This window comes from Temnothorax longispinosus, chromosome 6, assembly GCF_030848805.1.
Source record: "Temnothorax longispinosus isolate EJ_2023e chromosome 6, Tlon_JGU_v1, whole genome shotgun sequence".
Taxonomy (NCBI): Eukaryota; Metazoa; Arthropoda; class Insecta; order Hymenoptera; family Formicidae; genus Temnothorax; species Temnothorax longispinosus.
This window is the reverse complement of record NC_092363.1, coordinates 9483353-9496496: the sequence shown is the minus strand read 5'-3', so window position 1 is coordinate 9496496 and position 13144 is coordinate 9483353. Positions and strand designations below refer to the sequence as shown.

The 13144-nt window shown below is 35.9% G+C and overlaps 1 protein-coding gene across 1 annotated transcript in view; it reads right to left on the bottom strand.

Moving 5' to 3' along the window:
- Positions 1 to 254: 254 nt before the first annotated feature.
- LOC139814884 (uncharacterized) overlaps positions 255 to 13144 on the bottom strand; it is a 34052-nt gene continuing 21162 nt past the window's right edge. The window contains exon 4 of the mRNA XM_071781401.1: positions 255 to 410. Within this exon, the coding sequence (XP_071637502.1) occupies positions 255 to 410 (156 nt within the window). The remainder of the gene's footprint in view (positions 411 to 13144) is intronic.

The window sequence follows — 13144 nt, the reverse complement described above, 5'->3', positions numbered from 1 at the left end:
TCCAAAGTTTATAATAATTAGGGATTTGTTAACCTTTTTTTGTAAGTTTCTTACATCTAACAGCTTTGATTTTAATTTCACAATTTTTCATAAAAAAATGTTTTCTAATTATAAAATTTGAAATATTCAGGTAATTAAAAATTGATTTTTCCGTTAGATTAATCAAATTGTGCACAATCAAATAGCCAAAATATAATTTTTAATTGTTTGCAAAAATTAACATCAAATATCAGTATTTATAGTAGTCCTAATATTTATACTAAGTTTGAAAAAACAATCTGAAAAATATGATAAAAGCAAATAAGGATATTAATTACCGAGAATGTAAATTGGCTATCCAAATTAAACAGGCCATAAACTTTGATGCATAGCGGATGCGCCCGTAGAAATATTCCCAATTCGATTGCTTCCTAAAAGTAAAGAACATCACAAAATATTGTTTTTGTAATTTTTTTATAATTATAATTAAAAATGTCAATTATTTTTTAATTATTAATTATTGAAAATAAGTTATTACAGAAAATTGAGCTTTTTCACACTTCACAGATAAAAACAAATAACAAAGATCTTTATTTAATTTTAAGTTTTATTTTACCAATATATTTCGAAATGTTTATTCAAAATGTTATAAAATTTAGTATAAAATTAAAACACACATAATTGGGATCTGATGTAAGCGGGGCTTAACCAAATATGGTGCAGAATAGGTAACACTTTCTGCTATAAAGGATCACTTTCTTTATTTTTAATGCATTTTTCCAGCTTTGAAACGATCAATTTTCTCTAAATTGCCAAATAAATGCTTGACATGTATGAAACACTCATTAGAGTTGGGAAAGCAATGAAATCGAATATTAGGTAGCGCCGGCTCAGGTAGCGCCGAGATCTTCTCTTTTCCCCACCTATTCCATCCTGGGAAGGCGGAGAGCGAGTCTCCCATTAGGAGGAAGATTCGACTTGGTGGTGTCCCCCGAAAATTTCGAGGAGGCGCGCACCCTGGTAGCCACCGTCGCCCCTCACCAGACCCCCCCAAATCACCGAGAAAAAACCCCCGCAGGATTTGTGATACCTGCCTGGGGTTGAACCCCGGATCTCCGGAACGTGAATCCGGCGACTAGCATTTGTGACTACTGACTCGCTAGGATAGAGAATAAAGTTTGTTTAGCCTTACTTTCACAACCGCGAACTGAACGATTAATTCTGTTCGTAGATTTACAACGCGGAGGAAAAAATTAAACATCCATATTAATAAAAATACAACGTAAAGTCAGTATAATGCCAGAGTGTGTGAATGATCAGATAGGATCCGGTGCGGCGGTAGACTGAAATCTGTTACATTTAATACTTTCATTTTCGACCACCAGATGTCATGGCGACATATGTCAGATCCCAATAATGTCTAATAAAATTTTGTTGACACATTTCGAAAAAAGCAACTTTGACTTATTTCATGCATATTTATAAGATATGATGAATTACACAATGTGTTTGATAATAAAATTTTTAGACTGATTTTATGACGACAGTATTAATGTATTAATATTCTCTCTTGATGACTAATGAAGTAGTTCGTACATATAAGATGTTTCAAAAATAGATAGTTAAATATTAGATACATATTCTACTCATCATGTAGATAAAAAAGTCATATGAACATGAGTTCAGAAACACTTTTTTTTCCAAACCACAAAGACTTTTCGTTTCCGGCAAAATTTCTTAATAATAATTATACCGATCGATGGATTGGCAAATGAGAACTAATTACATAGTCTGCACAGTCTCCTGATTTAAATTCTTTGGTTCCTTAAATTCCTTGATTTTGTTTCCTCATAGAGAAAGCTTTGTTTTTGTAAAGCCGCGCTTACAGTATTAATGGCGAGTTCACACAATATGCAAATTTTGAGATAATTGCAAAAACGACTCCGCCTCGGGACCGACTTCGCCCCGGTCTTCCCTACTCAAAATCAAAGTTAGGCGCCAGACATGTAAGCTCGCATCCACGAATTTATACGAAAATCGCGAAAACCCGAAAATAAGCACGATAGCGTAATTAGTCAGACGTGCGAGAGATCGGCCAGCTCGATCTAACGGCGATGGGCGGGGTTGATAATGGGCAGCGCAAAATTTCGGCGGGGTGACGGTTAAACAACACTCAGATATTTAATAATAATCAGTAATAATGTTTATTATAACTTGGCAATACTGTGAAATCGCAGGTCAACGAAAACTGAATCGAATGACAGAATAGCGGAAATCAGACATGAATCGGAACAGAATGATTAAATAGCGAAAATTAAATAACAATCGGAACTGAATACGGAATACTAGAGTTTGTAAAATTACAGCATTGAATTAATGTGCAGTCGAAAATGAGGATTAACGGAACTCTAGATGAAATCGTTTATTACGAAGTCTAATAACATATGACAGGGAAGTGAACGCAAAATAGTAGTAGTCAATAGCATTAAACAGAATTTAGCAGGACAAGTAAGAGAACTGAAAGTAAAATACAATCGAATAGGAAATTAGTACTGCGCCACGCTCAGCGCGGAGAGTTCTATCACCAAGATATAATACGCTCGCGGAAGGCGCGGGACTCTAAACACAACGCAAAATATAGTACGACTATTAACACGAAGGTATGATACGCGCGATAACACTTAGAACGAAGCAAAATATAGTACGCGAGGACACTCAATATCACGCGGGATACCGCACGCAATTACATCAAGTACAACGCAAAATAGAACGCGAAATAATACAACGCAAAATCGGAAAAGCGAACGTGAAAAGCAAACACGAGTACACCGCACAACTTTAATGGCGGATATACAATTCCCGTACAGGCTCGCCTGTGTCCACTCACGATCTCCAAGAGCCTGCGGTAATCGATAACCTTTTTAGCCAACGAAACTATCCCGGGGCCCCCCGCCTAATGCCGGCCGCCAACGCTAACACCAAAAATTATGCCCTTTTGGCGATATTTACTAATAAACCGCGTGTCGGTACCAGAGCGGGAACGTGACCCTGAGGGCTGATTCGTGGCTTTACAAAGAGTTCCGCCGTCACAAGGCGGGTTGCATTAGATTATTTTCGCGCCCGATGACGGTCCAGAGAGTCGATGCGAGATCTCCAGGGGCATAATTAAGCGCGTTCCATGTTCTGATTCTTCTGTTTATTATTTTGTATAATGCGTGGCGTCTCACCGAGACAAGACCCGGCTTTTTTACGAGGGACAACGAGAATTTGAACAAATCGGGCGAATCGAGGCGAGGAGGCGATCGATGAAAGCGGACCGCGGCGAGGCTCGCGGGCCGTCAAGCACAAAGAAGCGCGGGAGGACACGCGCGCGGCGCGTGGCACAGCGGCGGGCGGACCCGTAGGAGCAGGGCCCCGGGACGCCGGGGCAGATTGAGTCTCACCTGCCCTCCTCACTCTGCTGACTGGACTCCGGGATGGATGGCCACCATTCCCGGACCGAGGAGGAGGAACGCGGAGGCAATAACGTCCCGTCCGCTGCCGGGAAGGATCCCGAGAAATCGTCGCGCGAGCGAGGGGCCCATTAAATAACAATACTCCCCGCCCCGCGGGAGTCATGATTGACAGCCCTGCGCAAGGATACATCGCGAGCATGCGAACTCACCCCTAATTGGCCCGCGTAGTCGCGCTGCGGGGCCGCGTGCGCCCGGAGTGGGGCGCGCTATCGATTCCGCCATCGAGCGAAATTTCGGCGACACTCTCTGGTCGTCCTCCGGCGAAATCGCGCGATAATTGTTAGCGCCTCTCGCAATACCTTGAAGTGGAATCGAGTCCGACCGGCGATCGTGACGACGTTCCGGCCTTTGGCGGCGACGAAGACCTTCGGGAGGAGCAAACTTCTGGTGAGGTCGCCTCGCGTAATATGTAACGTTTTAAAGCCACGACACCGCCCTCCGGGTTGCGCTCTCGCTCGGGAACCACTGTTACAGTCACGGTATTCGGCGTATTCGCTGACACGGCGTAATTAGTGATCGATAGCGAGAGCGAAGGGCACCGGAATGGTCTCGTGGCCATGGAATTGCGACCGAAAATTGCACGCCCTTGGAGATCGCGGTAGGCGCGTCCGAAACGGATTTCGATATCGCGAGTATGCCATGGCTCGCGACCTTCGCGTTTGCGACAGCACAGATTAATAGACAGATAGCCAATGGCACCTCAAAAGTCGAGACCAGCATTTCCGTGCTTTAATTACCGACACACTTTGCCCCTTACCGACAGACTTTGCCCCTAATTGAGTCCGGACTAAATCACATTACAGACTTTGCCCCTGGTGCGAGTCCGGACTAAATATACCCGATTTTACCTACAGACTTTGCCCCTGGTCCGGACTAATTTTGCAGTGATGCCAGATTTCAGCAGTGATGTCAGATGCTCGATGCTCGGTCAGCCGAGCCGGCAAGAATCGTGCTAGGCTTCTTGTTAATATCTCGGCGCTCGCACGCGCGCGCGCGCACCTAGGTCTTGTCGTACTTATTAATAATTACTTATGACATTTATTGTCATTATATATGTATATATATATAATATATATATGAAACCGAGACCGAGGATTAATGTACAATACTATTGTTATTATATAATAATAAAGAAAACTTATTATGTAATTTGAAAATTATTTTTTATTTTTTTATGAGCAAATCGTTAACTTTCCTAAAGTTGTTGGAAAATATGCGAATAATTTTAATGATTGTCAAATAATTTTCCTAGTTTATATTACTACCTAGTTAAATATAGTTTATATTTAGATAAAACAAGAGCCAATACCGAACAACAGGATTCTAAATAATATAGTTTAACCCTTAAAGCGCACACCTCCGAAAAATTACGTAAAGCGCACTGGGGGTATGAGATACCCCAGTGTCTTTAAGTATGTACTATAACGACGCTATTGACTATTTTATTGCATAAAAATTTCTGAATGAAGTTAAAGTCATGTATTTTAAGGATAAACAAAAGTTATAGCGATTTCTTAAAATTAACATTGTTTAAAAAATTATTGAAAAAGACATTTTAATGGGACTTATCAGAGCACAAAGTTCGGAGAGGGGTATCCTACACCCCATGTGCGCTTTAAGGGTTAATATTCCGTCAAAATAATTGGGAGCGTTTCGTGCTTTACAGAGACTTTTTCAATCAATCAAATCCCTCCCTCTAATTAACTGTAATACATTATCATAATAATCCCGTTACATAAAAAATCCGTCAAAAGATAAAATAAATTAAAAGGAAGTTTAACATCATAAGATTAACATTAATTAATAATTATAGCATTTTTATTATGAAATTTATCCTCTCTATTGATTTAAATCATAGCGGTCGTTTTTACTTTCTTAATATTAATAATTATAGTATACAAATTACATGGAGTTATTAAGAAGCCACATCAAGTTGAAAGCCCAAAAAACCGATTAACAAATAGTCGAAATGTATGCGTGGTCAAACTATAAATTTAATTAAATAGTTGTTAACAATTAAAACTTAAAAAATAATTATTTGTTTAATGGCGAGAAAAATCGTGTTAAAAGGCTGAAAAATGTGAAGCAAACGGCCTTAATCATTGCGTGTCAAAAATTTTTCCGAAGTCAAGCTATGTAACAGTCAAGTAGTAAAAAATCTATAAATTAAGTAAAAATCGAATTCTTTAAAACTGTGACATAAAAAAGTAGTAATTCTCAACAAAAAGTAGACTTATAGTCTTATAAACTCGAATTAGCATCAGCTAAATTCTCAAATTAACGAAGGCTCCTATGCTTCAATTCCAAAAAGCGACTAAACGAGCAAGGACTCAGAAATTTGTCAGTAAAGGTTGGAATCGTGGTGATAAATAAAGCTAGAGAAAGTAAGTTATTAATTTAATAATTATCCCTGGTGTAAAAATTTGACTGAAAATATAATGAAATTCTACTATCAATTGACCCCTTTTCATTATTATTCCATAAATATCATTATGAAAATTTCAGTTTTCAGTTAATTTCAGTTAAATTCAATAACTTTCACGATATCTAATATTTTAACAAATTTTTCATTATTTTGCAACAGTATAATTTAATTTTTCTTATACTTCACAGTATTTACATTAAATTTTATAAAGAAAATTGTGATTTATTTTAAAATATATTGAGTAATTTTTCAATAACTTTTATTTCATTTATCATCAATTTCATAGTACTTTCAGCAAAATATTTTCATCTGGGTCAATTGAGACAGAATTTCAGTAAAATTCCATTATATTCAGTAAAATATTTCCATTAGGGTAATAATAATAGTAATAGGACTCTAAGATTTAAAATCAGTTTAATATAAGAACGCCATCAAGTCCGAGCTAGAATCTAAAGGCCGGTTTTCACACGCAATGATTGGTGGCGCCAGGCCGCGCCAGTCGACTAACGCCAGTAAAAATGCAAGTGTAAACACTTGATACAAACTGGCGCTAGTAATGTTGCGTTTACTGGCGGTTATTGGCCAAAGCATATAACCTCAAATTTGGAGGTTATATGCTTGCTGTCATTTACTGTGTGTTTAATAAATGTTAAATATTTTCCATATTATACGCCAATCACTGTGTAAATACTTGTGAGTTTGCTAGTCGGTTCTGGCGCCAATGAATGCCAGTCAGTTGGCGCCACTAATAATTGCGTGTGAAAACCGGCCTTAAGTAGCAAATAATTTCCGTGTGAATTTCCAATACTATTTCCAATTAAACTGCGCGCCAACGAATTGTCGGTCTTGAAACACAGCTTCTTCGTTAGGGCCAAAGCACATATGACAGTCGTAGTCGTGGACGTAAGTAACGCACAAGCTTTGGCGTATCTTGATTTGTCAGGTCGAGGAAATAGTATTGGAAATTCACACGGAAATTATTTGCTACTTAGATCCTAGCTCGAACTTGATGGCGTTCTTATATTAAATTGATTTTAAATCGCCGCAGTGACTACTGCCAAAATGCATTCTGCGCTTAGCGCTGTTTATAATGTGCAAATAAAATATACGCTCGCTCATCTATCTGTATTAGTGTCATCTTGTGCACTGTGTTACAAGAATTCGTGCAAATGGAGTAAATTGCTACTTATATGTGCACATGGGTGCATTTATATATCTTACCGTTTAGAGTACAAAATATATATTCTCTAATGGGTAGATATGATTGTAACCCGTCTGTAATACAGCAGCGTGTTTATAATCCAGTAAGTAAATCAATAGCAAATTGTTGCCAATTTGGCATTAAACCCACTTACAAAGAACTTTGCTCATTTTTATAAAGGTTTTAGGCCCCTCGCGTATAGTAACGAGACTTAAAATAAAAGATTATTGTTAGATGATTGAAATATTTCTGTATAAACATAATCATTTATTGTAAGTTAATACCGTTCAGAGATACACTCTTTGAAAAATTAGAAAAATGTACGAAATGGCTTTGTTTCATTCGATTTTTCGACGTCCTAGGCATCTCCCTGTGATGACGGATAATAAACTATTTTAATATATCAATTGAAGTACTCTTTATACAAATAAATTTGTTACTACTGATCCAGCTAATTGCAAGTTTTTGGATGTGAGTCAGGGATATTCAAAATAATTGATTGTATCTATTACCACTATCACCACGGAGAAAATTTGTCTTGGATGCCGAGAAATCGAGTGAAAGAATGCTATATAGTATATTTTTCTAATGTTTCAGAGAGTGTATCTCTATGCAATGTCGACTTGGAGGATCATGTCTGTAGAATATTCTGATCCTCTAACAATAATTTTTTATTTTAGCAAAGTCTCGTTGTTAGACGCAAGGGTTCTAAAATAGACAGGGTTCTTTGTGGCAAATCCAATTATCAATAAAGTGAAACGTGATATAAAATAATGTAAAATCTCATAAAGTGAGAGAATGTAAATGTAATGTTTTATTATAAAACAATAAATATTTTAAAATTGAAAAATTTTCCTATACTTATCTTCCCGATAAATCATGTAATGGTCATCACCTGCGATGATGTTTAAAACTTCCAAAGAACTTTGTTCCCAATTGCAAATAACACTTAATATAATACTAAAAAGCAACGTACATTAAAATATGTTTAACGCATTACATTTATTTTGCTTTTTTACTTAACTTTTGCATATACTTACAATAGATTGGGCAGTAAAAATAATCAATAACTCAATAACATAAATGTTTTATTGTTTATAGATCTTCACAAGTTTGAATTCCATTTCAACAATGACAAAATCTTTTCCTGTTCATATTTTTTATTGTTTCTATCGTATATCGACTGATATCTTACGGAAGATCGTATCTCAAAAACTGTCACTTTACAAGATTCGTAAATTTTTGTTTCGTTGATAAGCAACAAACAAGATAGTTTGCTTTACTGTTCAAAAGTATAGTGATTTGGAATTAAAATACAGCTTTATTGTTTAATTTGATATTATTCGTGGGAAACAAATGTAAAAACGCAATTTTTATAGATACGACGCACTTCAAAATTGTAATCAAACGAACAAGATACGACATATTTATTTTTAAATAACATTTATTATTGTCATTTAAAAATAAATATGTCGTATCTTGTTCATTTGATTATAATTTTGAAATACAAATTTGTCGTATCTACAAATACGAGAAAATACGAGAAAATACGAGAAAATTTCGACAACTATAATTCATTTTTGGTAATCTATTTCAAGATAGGATGTAGACACTTAGCTTCGGGGTTGCCTGATCGAGCGTTTAAGGTCGTTCTTCGGAAAATCGATTTTCTCTAGATTTTTTTTAAACTGTGAATATACGTTAATTTAGATGTGCTTTATGCGATAGTATAAATTTCAATACCTCTTGCGGTATTAAACATCGAGATACTGAGTTTCAAAATTTCAACTTTTAACATGTAATTCCTATTCCGAACTATTGTAAAATAAGAGACATTATAATAAATTGTGAAAAAAGTTTTCTCTAAATGTTTTTGAAAAATTAGTATATGATGCTCCATAAAAATAGAATAAATAATATGCAATTAAGTGTCAATACCCTTGCGGTACTCGTTTTCGAGAAATACTTGTGTAAAGTACGCGATTTGATGAATTTTTCGCTCGGTTCAGAGTGATAGAAGAGAAGAGGCGTCAGTTACTTGGCAACGCCGCATGAGTTCTCACGCGTGAAGTTAACTTCTTATTTTTTAGATGTTATTATATAATATTTTGTATATAAACATCTTTTTAAGCACGAATACAAGTTGAGCACGACTGGAACCGGAGAACGTCTTTAACCTTTAGACCGCCGGAAAACCTAAATATAGGCTCTACGTATGATCGGAACTTTGTATATGTTATATATAAGATATAAGCACAACAATTTGAGGACTTTCTAAGAGAATTAAAGCTCATCAAATGCCGGCGCTCTAAAAGTTAAGGGGATCCTGCAGGCGAACTTCCTCGATGTCGATAATGTTAACCTTTCTAATTTTGTTTTCCCTATATCTGTCTTTGTCTAACGAAATGACATCTGTCCTTTTTTCGATTGCTCGCCATCTCTCGCAAGATCCGGCAACTACTGTTGCTGCTCTTCTTGTCATTCTGCATCCGTATTTGCATTACTAAAATAATTTTTCGATGGATCTTTTTTTGTACGCATTGAATCTTACTTCTACTTGCACGATATTATTCCTACATGTTTTCCCAAGGGCAGATGATAAACATTATGTATGTATAAACTGCAGAATTTTTGTTTCAAGCAAATATTGTCGTCAGGTGACAGCCGTGTATGTGCCCAAATAAGTAATATTTTTAATTTTTTGATGTTTTTGATATAAAATCGCGTTTGTTACCCTAGATTTTTGTGCGTACTTTAATTCTGTAAAAGATTTTTGCAATTCTACAAAGCCAATTAAAAGATCCATCGAAAAACAATAATGTCGGTAAATCATACGGCTGCAGGATCCCCTTAAGGTGATCCTACTAAAGCCGTCTGTAATACCGGTTTTTTTCTTAGCACTAATCTTTTAATTGGCTTTATAGAAATGCAAAATTCTTGTCTAGAATTAAAGTACGCATTAAAATCTAGGTCATGGTGGTCGAATTTATATCGAAAACAAAAAAAAATTAATATTTTTTGTTATACGAGACAATATTTGCTTTGTACAAAAATTTCACAATAAATATCCACAAAATTAGACCGGCATGACCTAGGGACAACATGTAAGAACAATATCGTGCAATTGGAACTAAGAATATAAAAGCTTACAAAAAAGATTAATTGTAATGAATGCAATATAACCTAGAACCATGTCTATCCTTGTCTATCATTAATTGTCTATACAAGGACAGATATAGAATTCGGTCGGTAATACAGACGGCTTTAGGATCCCCTTAAGCAGAAAAATCGAAAATTGTGTATATAAAATCGACCTCGAATTGTGTAAGATACGGCCTCCCGAAAGATATCAGTCGATATGTGAAAAATATATTTTTTGATTAAATTAATAAATTAAAATTTAAGAAATTAATAATAAAATAAAAATTAATTTTATAAACTGAAATTTATAATATTAGATATTAATTAAAATTTAAAGAAAAATAAAAATTATAGTCAATAGTTTTATAAACTATAAATTAAAAATATTTCCGTAACATTCTTTGCAGTGTGTGTGGAGATGGGTATAGTATCGGTATTGTTAAATTTATTATCAATTTAATTATGTAATTGTACGTTTCAGTTTCAGACTGCGTTTCAAGATTGAAAGTACGGCGCTTGTAGTTGACAAAGCGAAAGAATATACTTTTAAAAATCACACGAAAAATTGTTACTATATAGGTGAACAAAATTCAGCCTGACCGTATTTGGCAGTTTAATTTGATGAAAATACTAATTTTATGAAATTACCAAGTGTTCGAGAGCGCGCGGTAGCGCGAGATAGCGCGAGGTAGAAGACGACCACAAGTAAAGAGACAGCAAGTACACAAAAATGCGGAAAATAAAGTCTATATTTACACTATGTACAGAGTTCTTAATTTATTTCCAGAGACGGAAAAAAGCCGTGAGCGCGCATTAATGTGAGCACGGCAATAGCGGCGAAAAGACAAGCGAAAGCAAGTGCGGATTGCAAGGCGGTGTTAAGCGGTGTATAGCGTGCGAAAAGCGACAAGCGGACAGGCCGTTCCGCGGCGCAGCGGCGGTCCTTTATCGTCTCGGAGACGAGTCTCCCTCCAGGCTAATTGCCGATGATTTCAGGGAGGTGATTGGCCACCGACGGCCTACGTCACAGTGCCAAGTGACGATCCGAACAGGTCGTTACATATTTTCGACTGCTTTGTTTATAGCATGGATCTTTCCTTTGTGTGAGCGCAGATAAGTCGTACGGACCGTCGAACAAAGCTTGAACTTATTATTGAAAACAATGTTAAAGTCAGAATGCTAATCACGAAAGATCCATGCTATACTGAATATTACCGAGACAATTCTTGAGCGACATTTGACGCGAATATTAATTCTCGCAAGCGTGCATGCGCTGACATTCAGCCGAACGTAATTGCTTCGCGATGCTGATTATTGCGATCTCAAACACCAAGAAAATTACATAAAAGTTTATTTTTGAAATTTTAATTGATATACAAACATGAAACTTTCCTACACGACGGTATAAATAATAAATATAATTAATTGAATAAGTTTATTAAAGAAGCATCGCAAATTAAAATATTTATCTTTTATTTATTCTTAAAAGAAATTTCTTATGTCATTTATGATTAAAAATATATAATTGATGCATGATTAATAACACCGAGATTAACACAGAATCTATTGCGTCAAGAAGTTGCAACTATATACATATACCATTCAGAATTTATGAATTATTTTTTAAATTATGTATTTGAATTCGGTATAGTTAAACGGCCTGACTGGCAAGTTTTATTAAGCATAACACAACGACGTTTCGACCACTATTTTGGGTCCTTTTCAAGTTATTTTAGCAATGCTGGAATAAAAGAATGAAAGAATATATAAAAAATTAAAAAATTAAAAATTAAACAACATTGCGCGTTGAACAGATTCACGAGAATATCGGTAAATAGAACTTACATGGATCATTGTGCGTCAAACATATAAAATTCGTGGCGGGTCAGAAAAACACGACGGTCTCATGTGAAGGCCGAACAACTAATGATACATTATCGCAAAATACAGTAAACATAGAAGGAGAACTTAAAGTGAAGATATTATTCGATCATAGACCAATGGCAGGTTTTCAGTGTCTTTCTGTGAGTTGATTGCCTCTTTATGTTTTTTAATGAATAGCATTTCAGAAATTTCACGTTTTTTTAAATTTTGTTCTTTGTGTAAGATTGTAACATCCTGCCATTTGAAATTATGGTCGGAGTCTGTTCTATGCCTACTGACGACCGAATGTTGGTTGGGGGCCGGTTTGTTGATATCTACGCGATGCTCTTTTATACGCGTTTCTAAATGTCGCTTCGTTTGTCCGATATAGCATGCATTGCAATCAGAGCAGTCAAGTTTATAAACGACATCAGTGCATCTCTTAATCTCCAATTTATCCTTCCCTTTCCTGATTAGTGTATCCATTTTCTTGGGGACCGTATATAAGGTGTTCAAACCGTAATTTTTGAACGTTCGGCGTAATCCCTCACTAAAAGTTTTTACGTAGGGGATGGGAACGTAATTTTTCAGATCAAGAGTAAATGCACTGCTTTCGTTGTTAGCGCTATCCTCATTATTCGATCGTTTGTTAATTTCTGAAATAATTCTTTGAATGTGTTTGTTCACCAACATGTCGGGAAAACAGTTATTTGACAATATAGTTTTCACTAACTTGATGTTCTCATCGTGAAATTGTTCATCCGACAGTAGTATGGCCTGGTCAACCAAATTAATGACCGTGTTAATCTTATATTTCAAAGGATGACTGGAGAAAAAATTAATATACCTGCCAGAGAACGTTGGTTTTCGATACCAGTTGGTGAACAAACAGTTGCCGTGTCTAAAAACAGACGTGTTCAAAAAATTCAGGGCGTTGTTCTTCTCAAGTTCAAACGTGAATTTTTGAGACGTGGATGATAGTTGTTAAAAGTACGGACAACCTCATTAAGTTTCGATTGC